At 31.2% G+C, this 13,608-nt stretch overlaps 1 protein-coding gene across 1 annotated transcript; it reads left to right on the top strand.

Annotated features, from left to right (window-relative positions):
- Positions 1-5,105: 5,105 nt before the first annotated feature.
- LOC113374473 (ADP,ATP carrier protein 1-like) lies at positions 5,106-12,489 on the top strand. The gene is made up of 4 exons (XM_026614507.1): positions 5,106-5,280; positions 6,843-7,104; positions 9,313-9,563; positions 12,114-12,489. Exons 1-4 carry the CDS (start codon positions 5,106-5,108, stop codon positions 12,335-12,337), a joined length of 912 nt encoding a protein of 303 aa, XP_026470292.1. The 3' UTR covers positions 12,338-12,489.
- The last annotated feature ends 1,119 nt before the right edge of the window (positions 12,490-13,608 follow it).

Here is a 13,608-nt window from a genome sequence, read left to right as displayed (position 1 = left end):
GTGGGTGAGGTAAAAAGGACCAACTGAACCTTTACCTTGGCAAAGGTGGAAACAATAAAAACTTGTAGATTAAGTTGACAAAAGCAATTTTACAAGAGATGAATTTAATAAATAGTTATTCCCTTGCTGATGAATATTTCTGACGAAATACTAGATTATATACCTACAGGGTGATCTCTGTAAAAAATGTACACATGAAATTTATATATTGCATTGGTTGAAAAATGTAGCTATTATTTCGTAAAATCCCTTTAAAATTAAAAATGAGACTTTGGACCTGTTTGGTCCTTGGGGTAAAAAAAGGACGAAGAGACAAATTTTTGAAAAACAGCAAAAAGAACACATTTCTACAATGATGAATTAGCTGGGAAGTTTTACAAGTCAGATAGTTGTTTGTTTGATATGTGTTATTTGTTCTGACATAATTGGTTTGGTTTTTACTATAAAATGCTCAAAGTCAAATTAGAACTTTGTGCCCCGCCCTACCCTACCTTATAACTTACAAATACTTAATAAAAAACCTAAATTAAAATTCATCAATGTTTACAAATATATATATATATATATATATATATATATAAATATATTTTTATTTAAAATTTTGCCAACCACAAACTAATTTTCTTTCAATTCTTTTCAACGTTTTTTTTACCTTTATCATTTATTATTTTACGCACATATCATTATAGAGAAAGCCGTTTTCGGGATTTGCATCTACAGAGACAAAAATATACATAAAAATCTATAATTATATATTTATTTTGCCAGTTTCTATTAAATAAAAGTCTATTATTTTTGTCTCGGTGGATATATGTCCCTCGTCATCGAATTCATTTAATGAGACGCTTCTACTTGTAAATATTATAAGACAAATAAATAAAAATTATTATTAAATAAAATTATTACATTATGTGTAACTCACAATGTAAAAAATGATATCAGTAAATTACCTGATTAGAAAACTTGGGTATTTATTTAATTATTTCCCGAACGGAAAACTTATGTTTTTGCTAGAAAACTCGATTTGCTGATTTTGTGTTTTCTCGACGCTTGGAGACATTCTGAATCGAATGAGACCAAATTTGGTAAAAGTATGTGTGTGTACGTGAACAGATTTTTTACCGTAGATCGACGTTTGCTCAAAAACGGCTGGACCGATTTTATAAATTTAAAAGCCATTCGATGTATCTCGATGAGGACTATTGTTTTTGTCAGTTTTGTGCGAAGATCGGCCGAGCCGTTTTATTGTAATTTCGTCCACATTTAAGCTCATACTACCGAATCGATTTCAAAAAATTATAGTGTTCAAAAGATATTAGTTGGAAATGATACTGATTAGTTTTAGGCGGAAATCTACCGAGCCGTTTTCCTGTAATTAACTGTGGAAAAAAAAATTAAGGCGATTTTCATGGAACTTTTTTTGGCGATATAACCCATCACTCAATAAGTCCGTAGGATAATACATAGATGATGTAGCTATGTAATCATCCATATGATTTGCAGAAAGAAACAACTTTAAGAAGATACATGTCAAAACTTCATGACAATTGGACAATTAATTTACAAGTTACAGAGGTTTAAGTGACTTTACTTTCGAGTTTTTCGAAACCATGAATTCAAAGCAATTTTGTGGGTTGATTCATCATTGTTTTTTGATTGGTAAAATACCATTGCTGCCAAAGTATAGCTTGATAAGTGTTATCTGGACTGTTCTATGGTAAAGAAGTGGTTTGCTAATTTTAATCGTGGCCTTACAGACACTGATGATGCTGAATGCTCTGGAAGGCCAATTGAGGTGAACGGAAAATATCAAAAAAGTCCACCGAAACGTTTTGGAAAACCTAAAAGTAAATTTGCCTGAGATAGCTGACGCCCTAAATATATCAATAATACGTGATGAACATATCGTACACAAATATTTGAATAGGAAAAACCTCTGCACAAAATCGGTGCCGCGCGAAATCACATTTGACCAAAAGCGTAACGAGTTGATGATTCGTAAGAGTGTTTGGAGTTGTTTAATCGAAAAAAGGAGTTTTTCTATCAATATGTCACCATGGATGTGAGTATGTGACCTGGTTTCACCACTTTACTCTGGAGTCGAATAGACTCCAGAATAGACAGTCAGCCGAGTGGACTAGACACGTTGACGAGAAAAAATGCAACCAATCAGCAAGAAATGATATTCATCAACTATCTTGGAAAAGGCCAGACCATCAACAATGACTATTGTATAACTTTATTGGAACATTTAAAGACCAAAATCGGAAAAACCGCCCCATTTAAGAAAGAAAACCGTGCTGCTCCATCAGAACAACGCACCAATTCATAAATCCTTAAAAACAGTGGCCAAAAAAAATATGAATTAGGCTCCGAATTGCTTTCCCACTTACTATATATCATGTTTTCAGATCTCAAAAAAATGCTCGCTCTAAAGAAATCTTTGCCAAATGATGAGATGATGGCCGAATTTTGTAGCTAAGTACAAATCCTACTACAAAAATGGGTTTGAAAGGTTCGAAGTTCACTATAATCGGTATATCGTCCTCGACAGAAATTATATTGAATAAAAAAAAAATTCTGCCAAAAAAATGGGTTTTTCTTAGTTATCCTATGGACTTATTGAGTGAAGGGATATACATGGTCTTATAGAACTTACTGAAATATTACGGCCTTACAAGTAGTTTAATTTTAAAAATTGATGTTTGTTAAAATTAAAATTAGACGATTTATTTGGTATAACGATAGAGTAGTTGGTCTTGATGAACATACTGAACCTTAAAGTCCTACGGAAACTGCTCCAATTATAAAAATTGTAGATTTGTGGAAATTTAGAAAATACTCTGAGTTAACGTGTTCGTTCGTTTTCAATGATGTGTGATAAATCCACTCAGAATACTTTTAATCATAAATGAATTTATTTTTTATTGATTAGGTCGATTATTTACACATATCAGGAAGTTCATGTAACTTGCCTCAGGGCAAAATACCAATACCAACTAGTTAATGAATTTATTTAATTTAATTTGTATTTATATCGCTTGTCTTCGCCTCATGCTTGGCAACGTTTTTTTTCAAAATTATTACAATAACATCATTTTTGAATTTCTATTACTATTTTATAATACTATGACTTTTTCATGGATCATTTATCTGACTTTTCAATTTCCGTCAAATTTTGACACCGCATCGCGATTGGCGAAACCGCGATCTTTTGTTTTGTCAAACAAATTTCTTCTGACGTCAAAATGTAAAAGTTTGCCATCGACTTTCAACAAATAACGATCTTCAGAACTTTGTAGGACATCAATTGAAGGAATATTGTCGAAAGATGAATATTAATTGGTTATTTAGTATGAATACTAGTGGTACAACGTGGTATCAAGTTTAGAATACAATTTGAAGGATATTGGATAAGTGACAAAAGAACGGCGCAGGAACATTTTCGACATTTTGGACGAACATTGATCCCCGGAATACAGGCAAGTGGTGAAATTTAGTATTTTTAGTATATAAATATGTCGGTATTAGGGTTTATACAAAAACCGACATTTCAGAAAACCGGTTTTCGAATTTCAATTTTACCAAAAAACCGGTTTTTGAATTTTATATAGAAAATAAATTTTTGCTCGAATATTTTGTAATTTATCCGCAATTTTAGTGTAATTTATAGCAGTATTTGACTGAATTTATTTATTGTTCAATTTGATAGATAGTAAACAAAATTATTTTAATTTTAATTAGTAGAACTAAAAAATAATAGTTTATCTTGATTATAATAACTTTGAAAATAATTATTTGTTATTCATGCATGATTTTTACATATAAGAATGAACATATTTTTATGATAGTGAAAGGAAAGTTTTCGAATAAATAAAAATAATACATTTTTAAATAAAAAACATTAATTAAATTTAAAAAAAATTAAAAATTATTGAGTGCATGTTGATACATACTCGTTAATATCAATTTCAGTTGTATAATCAATAAGCTAAACTCGAGTATTGTCTGTTCCGAGCAATTATAATTAATTACTTTTAAACATTCTAATTATTTTTTGTTTAATAAAATATGATTTCAAGAAACTGAGAACATCTATCAAATTGCTACTTAGACGTGTCCTTTTTTTACTCACAAAAATTCCTGTAATAGAAAATACTCTTACGAGTATACTTGCGACCAAATTATGCTTAATTGTTTTTAAAGCCTGATATAATAATTCTAAGTTTTTTGTTCTTTAATTTGTGGCTTCTAGGGTTTAAAACTCTTTTTTTAAGTTTGAGTAGAGGAAGTTACTTCTTCAAGAAGAAGTCACACGGATTTAAATTAATATATACACTGGTATAAAAATCTAAATTGATATATACAAAACCTTTCTGGGAACCATTGCAGACTGATAAGATATCAAATGCTATTGAACCGATATGATTTCAAGAATGAAAACGCTTTCATTTATCTTTTATATTTGGCTATATTTGTCATTTTCCATTTATACCGTGAAAACCGACTTTTTCCACTAAAAAACCGGTTTTTGAATTCCATAATTTTCGCCAAAAAACCGGTTTTTAAAACCGACAAACCCTAGTCGGTATGTCAATGTTGTAGTATCACGAAAAAATCTGAAAAATTTTACTCATCCATGACAGAAAAAATTTTAATCTTTTTTTACAGAAAGTTTAGGGTTACAACTTAACACCGATATCTCATAAACAAGTTAAGTTAAGAATTTTTCAATAATAATATTTGAAGGTAGAGGACAAAAGATGTATAACCAGTCATCACCTTGATTCTTACGACGTTGCTATCGGGAGATATATGACAAAGTTTGAAAATCCATAACAAAAGTATTTTTTTCCGTTGTTAGTTTCTTTGGTCGTGAGCACTGTTGTTTAGTTTACGAGACTTTAATATAATTTTTAGGTATACTTTATTTAATTGTTTTATAAGACGTATTGTTAATTTTAAGTTAAATTCAACAGTTTTTTTCTCTTCTATCTTTTATTGATTATCATTTACCTTTACAGAATAGATCTACTCTTATTACCATTCCCAGCAGAGTCCTTCATACAAATTTCCATAGCTGAAGTGACTAATATATCCTAATAATGGCTGAAGAGAAAAAACCCAAGAAGGATGCGTCCTCGTTTATGAAGGATTTTTTAGCTGGCGGAATTTCGGCAGCTATATCAAAAACAGCTGTGGCTCCCATTGAAAGAGTCAAACTGCTGCTGCAGGTGCAGGCTGTTTCTAAACAGATCAGACCGGAGAATCAATATAAAGGCGAGTGGGAAAATAATTAGCAACATAAAGAATTTTAATTGAAATTTGCAAAAAATGTAATTTCATGTACCATCGTTCGGTTTACGAAAGCTAATTTTTTACTCATCATTATTTTTTTTATCTTCCCGAAGAAGAAGTTTGTTTTCATTAAAAAATCCGATTTGCTAATTTTATGCTTTCTCGACGTTTCAAGCCATTCTGAATTGAATGAGACCTATATTGGAAAAAGTGTGTATGTTTGCCTGATCAGGTTTTTTACCTTAAATCGACGATTTATCAAAAGCGGCTGGACCCATCTCAAAAATTTAAAAGCCATTCGATGTATCTTATTCGTCAACGTATTTGATTGGCCGAGCTGTTCTTTATAAATAGCAAAAAGTGTAAAACTTTTCATTCACGTTTTAACCCGCAATTTTTACTCGATTTTAAAAAAATGAAAACTGTTCGAAAGATATTGGTTTGGAATACTCATTAGTTTTAGGTAAAAATCTACCGAGTTTTAGGTAAAAATCTACTTTATCTTCTAATTAACTGTTGAAAAAAAAAATTCAGCCGATTTTTATGAAGCTTTTTTTCACGATATATATATCACGGTCTTCTAGAAAGTCAAATTAGACATTTGTGCCCCGAATATATGAAATTTAAAATTAGTCGATAATAATTGCACAAATGGAAATTTGATGATGGTTTGATTTTGCTGTCTGACAAACATGACGCACTTGCACATTTTTGTATACTGCCTCGGCATATAATTTCATTTACTACATTTTATTGCATAATATTTTTACTAAAATTACTTTTACTAAAACATTTTACTTGTAATGAAAAGATGAAGAACTGAATAAACTTTTAGGAGGGCAATCTAGCGATTTCGAAGATCTAGTAAGAAAATTAAAAAATAATGCCATTTGGCGGTCAAATCAAAGATTACATCGTCAGCGAAAAAGTAAAAAAAATACAAGCAGTCAATGAATGTATATTAATTTTAATTACATGAAGTTCTTCAAACACAATTATAACATGATGAGTGAAGTTGCGAAAACGATATTTGTTTAGGCGTTGTTTAACATAATCCACTGTGTGTTCAAATATTATAGAATTTATTAATCAGCAATTACTTCATTTCTCTAATGAAGGTTCATTTCTACATGCTAATTACAATGACAAACCGATCATGTCATATTTGAAGTATGACTTTAATTACATTATTGTTTTTAAATATTATACATATTTTTAATGCTATTATAAATATATAATTGATAATTTATCATTATATAAATGTGTATAATGGTCGACAATAATAAATGTGTGCACCAAGAGTGTTACCATATTACTGATGAACATTATTCAAAATTGTTATATGATGTATTTATTTTTACCTAAGTGCCATCTTGTACAGTAGCAAATAAATTTTACTTCAATCGCGTGTGAACCTTACGCGCACTCTTTTTTTTGTCAAATCTCTCTTCACGTCAAACCCCTGATGGGTCATAAGTTTTAAGTTTAAAACTATATTAAATTTTCTGTCTTTTCACCTATTTCATCTAAATTTTTTCTTCCAGGTATAATCGACGCCTTCACCCGAATTCCTCGCGAGCAAGGTGTCCTGGCCCTGTGGAGAGGCAATTTGGCGAACGTCATTCGATATTTTCCGACTCAGGCCCTCAATTTCGCCTTCAAGGATGTTTATAAACAAATATTCTTGGGAGGCGTCGACAAAAAGAAGCAGTTTTGGAGATTCTTTGCAGGAAGTTTGGCGTCGGGCGGCGCCGCCGGAGCCACGGCTCTGGGATTCGTCTATCCTCTGGATTATGCGAGAACTAGGTAATAATGATAATAAAAAAAAGTAGTTGAAAGTGGCATTTTATCTTGAGGCAAGTTGCATGAACTTCCCGATATGTGTAAATAATACACTTAATCGATAAAAAATAAATTAATTTATGAGTCATTGAAAAAGTATTCCGAGTGGATTTATTACACATAGTTGAAAACGAATGAACACGTTAACTCGGAGTATTTTCTAAAAGCAAATTTTCATAAATCAACAATTTTTATAATTGAACCAGTTTCCGCAGGACTTGGTTTAGTATGTTCATTGAGATCAAGTACTCTATCGTTATACCAAGTAAAACGTCTAATTTTAACTTTAACAAAAGTCAAAAATACTACTCATTTTCTCAAATTTTGATGAATTTTTAAAATTAAATTACTTGTCGTAAGGCCGTAATATTTCAGTAAGTTCTATAGGACCATGATATATATCGCCCAAAAAAGTTCAATGAAATTCGGCTTAAATTTTTTTTCAACAGTTAATTACAATAAAAAGGCTCGGTAGATTTTTACCCAAAACTAATCTCAACTAATATCTTTCGAACAGTTTTTGATTTTTTAAAATAAGTTCGGTAGTATGAGCTTAAATGTGGACGAAAAGTTTAACACTTCTCGCCAAATTACAAAGAAACGGCTCGGCATATCGCTACACAAAAATGAGAAACGATAGTCCTCATTGATACACAACAAATGGCTTTTAAATTTTTGAAATTGGTTCAGCCGTTTTTAAGAAAACGTTGATGAGAGGTCAAAAATCTATTCACACAAACACACACACACACATTCTTTTCCCAAATTTGGTCTCATCCGATTTAGAATGACTTGAAACGTCGAGAAAACATAAAAATTAGTAAATCTGATTATTGTATTCGATTGTTAGGCTTTTTAGTCGGTGTGCAAAAAATGCTTTTACAAAAAATTTCGTAATTTTGAAAATTATCAAAAAAATTTAAAGTTTCAAAATATTCAAATTTTCGAAATTTTTCATCCTTTTCAAAAAAAACTAAATTGTGAAAAATTAAAAAAACCAAGCCAGAATTTAAAGAAACATCGATTGCTTACAAAAATTTAAGAATATTTCAAAAATTTAAAAAAAAAAATAATTTACAAAAGTTTCCAAATTCTCAAAAAAATTTAAAAAAATGATTCTTTCTAAAAATTCCATAAGATTTCGAACTTCTAAAAAATTTTCAAAACTTTGGTTTTTGAACATTTTGACATACTTTACAATTAGAAAAAAATGGATGTATGTGTGTGTGGGTATGTTTGGATACAATTTTTCGTCCTCGATTTTGATCGCACGGATCAACCGATTTGAATGATTTAAAAAACATTCGATTCCTACTGATAGAGAGATGTGCAGAATGATTAATTTTTGGCAAAGACAGCTCCAGCCGCTGCCTGCAAAAAGTGCAGAAAATACAAATCAAGTTTTTGAGAGAACGGAGTATCCGATTTGAATGATCAAAAAAACATTCAATTTGTAATGATCGGGAGAAGAGGTGATTAGTTTTTGGCAAAGACAGGTTCCGCCATTTGGAAGATACAGAGCTAAATGTGCACAAAATGGCAGTTTTTGAGTGAACTAAGCGTCCGATTTGAATGATCTAAAAAACTTTCTGCTTGTATTGACAAAACAATTGCTTTTGAGGATAAAAAATTATTACATCTTTTTTGATTTTTCATAGAATATATTTGTAATTTTGGATTAAAAATTCAAAATATTACCCAGGCTAAGCACAGTCTAAGCGCCACTCTGGTACAAATGTTTACTCAAGTGCGTGCACTGAAAACAACTATTGAAAAATGTGAAAATGCCGCCAAGCTAAGCACAGTATAAGTGAAAATGTCGCACAGAATTATTTGCAAATGCGTTTAGACTGTGACTATGCAAGCACTTTTTCAATTTTGTGCAAATTAGACAACTTAGGTATTTTTTTTAAATTGAATTCGAAATGAAATGACGATTGTTAATGTTCTAGAGATATATTGATCTATGATTTACATTTGATTTGCTCGGATATAACAGGATAGCAAAAAAAAATGAAAGTTACAGTATTTGTAATAATATATTTGAAAACGTTTAAAATTTCTCGAATATTTCATTACGATACGGGAAGTTCTGGCAATTTGCCTTAAGGCACGATGCCATACACCACTAGTTATTAAAATATAATTAATCCTTTAAATCTTTTCCCTCAGGTTGGGTGCCGACGTCGGCAGCGGCAAGAAGCGCGAGTACACCGGAATGGTCGATTGTATCGTGAAGACATTCAAATCCGATGGACTTTTCGGTCTGTATCGAGGCTTTGTGGTGTCTGTTCAGGGAATCATCATATATCGGGCAGCCTATTTCGGGTGCTACGACACGGCCAGGAGTCTTTTGCCGGACCCTAAGAACACGCCCTTGATCATTTCGTTTATGATTGCCCAGGCCGTCACCACCCTTGCTGGTAGATGATAGATAATAGACTTATGAAAATAATAATAGACTTAAAAACATTATAAGATTTGACTTGAAATTTATAAAAAAGATGGTAGATGGATTTTACTAATAGCATCCAGTGGGTTTGCACAATAGTTGCCAACTAGGAGATATTTTTTAAGCAACCATTTTTTTTATAGGGTGCGCCATCAATATGTGGTCAATGGAAAAAGCGAAGTTTTATTTGCTTAATGAAGGGGGTCATTTGATAGATGTATAGTCTTACGAACTATATATTAACTATATAATTATTGACGTAGTCAAGATGTCAGGAGGACGCCATAGATGTTGTTTGTCGAACCAAATTGAAAAAAATGTAAGGCTTTAAATTTGATAACAAACAAAAACTTCATCAAAATTCATTGAAAATTGTTCATGTTATTCAGCATTTTCCATTGACCACGTATAAATGGTTCATGTAAAAATACAGTGGGGCAGTATCATCATTGAGAATATACTTAAAAATTAGAAATTACACTTTTAAATAAAATAATAGTGATTCTCAATTAAATAAATCGGAGTTATTTTTCTTCTTTCTCGATGTCATCTATAGACGATACTCGTACACACAGGTCGTCAAGTGGAAGCGAACGGATTAATTTTAGTTTCACGCCAAACATTATTTACGTTTCTTAAGTAAATTATGTTCTTAAATACACCTAACATTATTTATGCTTCTAAAAAAAATATGTATCTAAATTTTGTTAGGATAAAATCTAATAACCAAAAAATTATGAGACTTCTCGATGGATATACTGCAGAGCTGTTTGTTGCTGTTGGAGAAAGGATTTTGATTTCTTCAAACTATTATTAAAATAAAATTTAGTAATTAACAATCATTTTCGCAATGAGTTGTGTACATATCATCAAAATGCATGCACATCATCAAACAAAATATTAATGATAACTTTTTGTTAAATATTTAGGAGCCTGGAGCCAAGACATCTTAGTGATATTTAAAAGCATTTCTAATCTAATATATAATTATTTATTTTTATTTTGTCGTTCATACAATATTACGTAATTTTTTTTAATAAAAATAATTATTAAATCGACAAAAATGCTAAAAAGTACACTTTTGACTCGTATAATTACCAAACTAATAAATAACTGTAAAGTTGTAAAAAGAATGCAGGGTGTCCCAGAACTCAACGTCAAGCCGAAACGTGGTGATAGTAACAAATTCATAAAAATCGTCAAACAAAAGTTTTTTAACACTTTATTACAAGAAAACAGCCCGGCCGATCTTTACCAAAAACTAATCAGCACAATTTCCAACTTTTTGAATTTTTTGGTTTTTGAATTTCCAAAATCGATTCAGAATTGCGGGCTAAAACGGGGACGGAATTTTTTTCGCTTTTCTGCGATTTACAAAGAAACAGCTTGGCTGATCGTCGCGCAGAATTTATTGAAGCTAGTCCTCATCGGGATACATCGAATGACTTTTAAATTTTTAAAATCGGTGTAGCCGTTTTTGAGAAAACGTCAATTTACGGTAAAAAATCTGTTCACACACACACATACTTCTTTCAAATTTGCTCCCAAACGATTCAGAATGGCTTGAAACGCCGAGAAAACATAAAATAAGCGATTCGTATTTTTTGATGAAAACATAAACTTCTTTTCGGAAAGTCAAAAAAATTTCATGTAGTTTCGAAAATATGTACTTTAACCACAATAACCGAAAAAAGGTTCAAGATTGACCAAGCCAAGCCGTAAGTTGTACTTAGAAGCTCATAAATTTCAAACTATGTGAAATAATTTTTTTTTAATTTTTTATGACAGTTCTGGGCACCCTGTCAAATCAAATGCATTGTCTTAAAAATTTACAAAAAAGTGATCAAGTAACAATTTGCATCATTTTTGTCAAAAATATGTCTTGATTAATTACATTTATTAAACTTATTCATCAATCAGGCGTTTTACACATAAAACCTAACTTACAAAACGCACAAAAATGCAACTTTGTGATGTCTCATTGATAACACATGGGTGAAGTTAGGTTTTGTGTGTGAAACGCCTAATCGCACAGCAAATACATAGATTTTTGTTACTATCAACTCATACGAATATAGACCTGAAGGATAAAGTTTCTATTTTATCCCAAAATTGGCCTCTTAATCTAATCAAATTTAAAAAAAAAAATATTATGTACTACTTAAAAAAATCTATTTTTGTAAATACTGATTTGAGAATTTGGTTTATGATATCACAAAATTGTCAAATAAGATATTTTGTAAAATTTTGGCAATTTGCATAATATTTCTTGGAACATCTGAAGCAACAAATAAAAGTCTACAAGGTAATGGGAAGCAGTCAACCTTTCTGGATCAAAAGGAAACAATGGAATATATTTATGCCTGGAAAAAAATTTAATGTAATATTTTACGAAGAATTTGTTTGCACCAATATTGCAATTTGATTTACCGAGAGGAGATTGTGGCTCTATTACCTTTGACTTTATTTATTCTTCTGTTGGAGATGCCAAGATGGATTTCTAAATTGTTTCCATTCCCAGGCCTGTTGTCATATCCCCTGGACACGGTCAGGAGGCGCATGATGATGCAATCTGGTCTAAAAGCCTCCGAAATGGTGTACAAAAACACTTTGGACTGCTGGGTCAAAATCTTCAAACAGGAAGGTCCCGCCGCCTTTTTCAAGGGCGCCTTCTCCAACGTGTTGAGAGGCGCCGGAGGTGCCATGGTGCTTGTACTTTACGACGAGATTAAAAACTTACTCTGATTTCTTCCGACGTTGTGATTCTAATAATTTTCTGGAAGTCATGTGGTCGATGGCTTCTTCTTTTCGAAGATATATATAAACTATACACAGTCTACATTTTTTTTTAACTTGGCATATAAATGACATGTACATTGTACGATTCGTTAATAAAACCAGCATCCATATCATTTTTGCGTTCATGAAATATTTAGTTTGTGGTTTTGATTGTTTTAAAACATTTCGTGTACATTTCGTTTATGGTCATGATGAGTGTTTGTTTTTTGATGGTATATGTGCACAACTCATTTTGGAAAAAAATCTTTGAAAAATTTTGTCTAAAGCGGTTTTATGCAATAGATTGTGTGAATGGTATCGGAATGTACACGAAAAGTTTTAGTTTAGATAATAATTTTAAGTCAACTTTCAGCTCTCGGTTACATTTTTTGGAACGCTATAAGAATTTCAGATGTATATTTTATTAACTTCTCGTAGGGTAAGTAATCTCAGAAAAAATCAAAAATTGAAATAAAAGGTCTTCTGAACATTTTGGCATACCTTACGTTAAAAAAAATTGATATATGTGTGTGTATGTATGATATGTGCGGATACAATTTTTGCGTCAACGATTTCGGGAGCCACTAAACTAGTGGTGTATAGCCTTAGTAGTGTAATCAACTTTTTAGAACTTAAAAAAATAGATTTTTGAGGATTTTAAAATTTTTGAAAAAAAATTACCCTTTTGGACAATTTTAATTTTTATATACTTTGAAATATTTTGAAAATTTTGAACTTTTTTCTTAAAGCAATTGCGATACGTTATTTACTTAGAAACGAATTATAGAAGCGCGTAGGCGCCGGGTCGCGGTATATCGGTTAAACTTTAGTACGGAACCCATAGAAATGTAAACAAAATTCGTTCTTATTTTTAAAATATCTATAAAATAGGTGATGATTTGATGTGCATATGTCTAATGATAATTTTTGACCGCCAAATGGCATTTCTTTAACTTTTTTATTGAATCTCCAAAATCGCTAGACTTGCCTTTCCAAAAATTTCATCAGGTCTTCATTTCGTAGGTACAAATAAAATGATTTTTGAACTATTCAAATCGGACGCTCCGTTATCTCAAAAACTGAAATATCATTTTTGGCTCTTTTTGCGCCGTATCTCTGAAACGACTGGACCTGCCTTTGCCAAAAACGAATCAGCCCGTCTTCTTATCAATAGGAATCGAATGTTTTTTGAATTATTCAAATTTCGAACGGTGTTCCCGAAATTGTCGACGAAAAAT

This window comes from Ctenocephalides felis, unplaced genomic scaffold (genome assembly GCF_003426905.1).
Source record: "Ctenocephalides felis isolate EL2017-DRISC unplaced genomic scaffold, ASM342690v1 CF-g0.4_SCAFFOLD_01836, whole genome shotgun sequence".
In the NCBI taxonomy this organism is placed as follows: Eukaryota; Metazoa; Arthropoda; class Insecta; order Siphonaptera; family Pulicidae; genus Ctenocephalides; species Ctenocephalides felis.
This window is presented reverse-complemented; position numbering and strand designations above follow the sequence as displayed.

What these genes read in the sequence shown, in the direction of transcription:
- LOC113374473 (XM_026614507.1), top strand. Translation starts at nt 5,106, where the DNA reads ATGGCTGAAGAGAAAAAACCCAAGAAGGATGCGTCCTCGTTTATGAAG. An exon ending in ACCGGAGAATCAATATAAAG is followed by an intron (nt 5,281 to 6,842) that starts GCGAGTGGGAAA and finishes TTTTTCTTCCAG; the next exon opens with GTATAATCGACGCCTTCACC. An exon ending in GGCCGTCACCACCCTTGCTG is followed by an intron (nt 9,564 to 12,113) that starts GTAGATGATAGA and finishes TTCCATTCCCAG; the next exon opens with GCCTGTTGTCATATCCCCTG.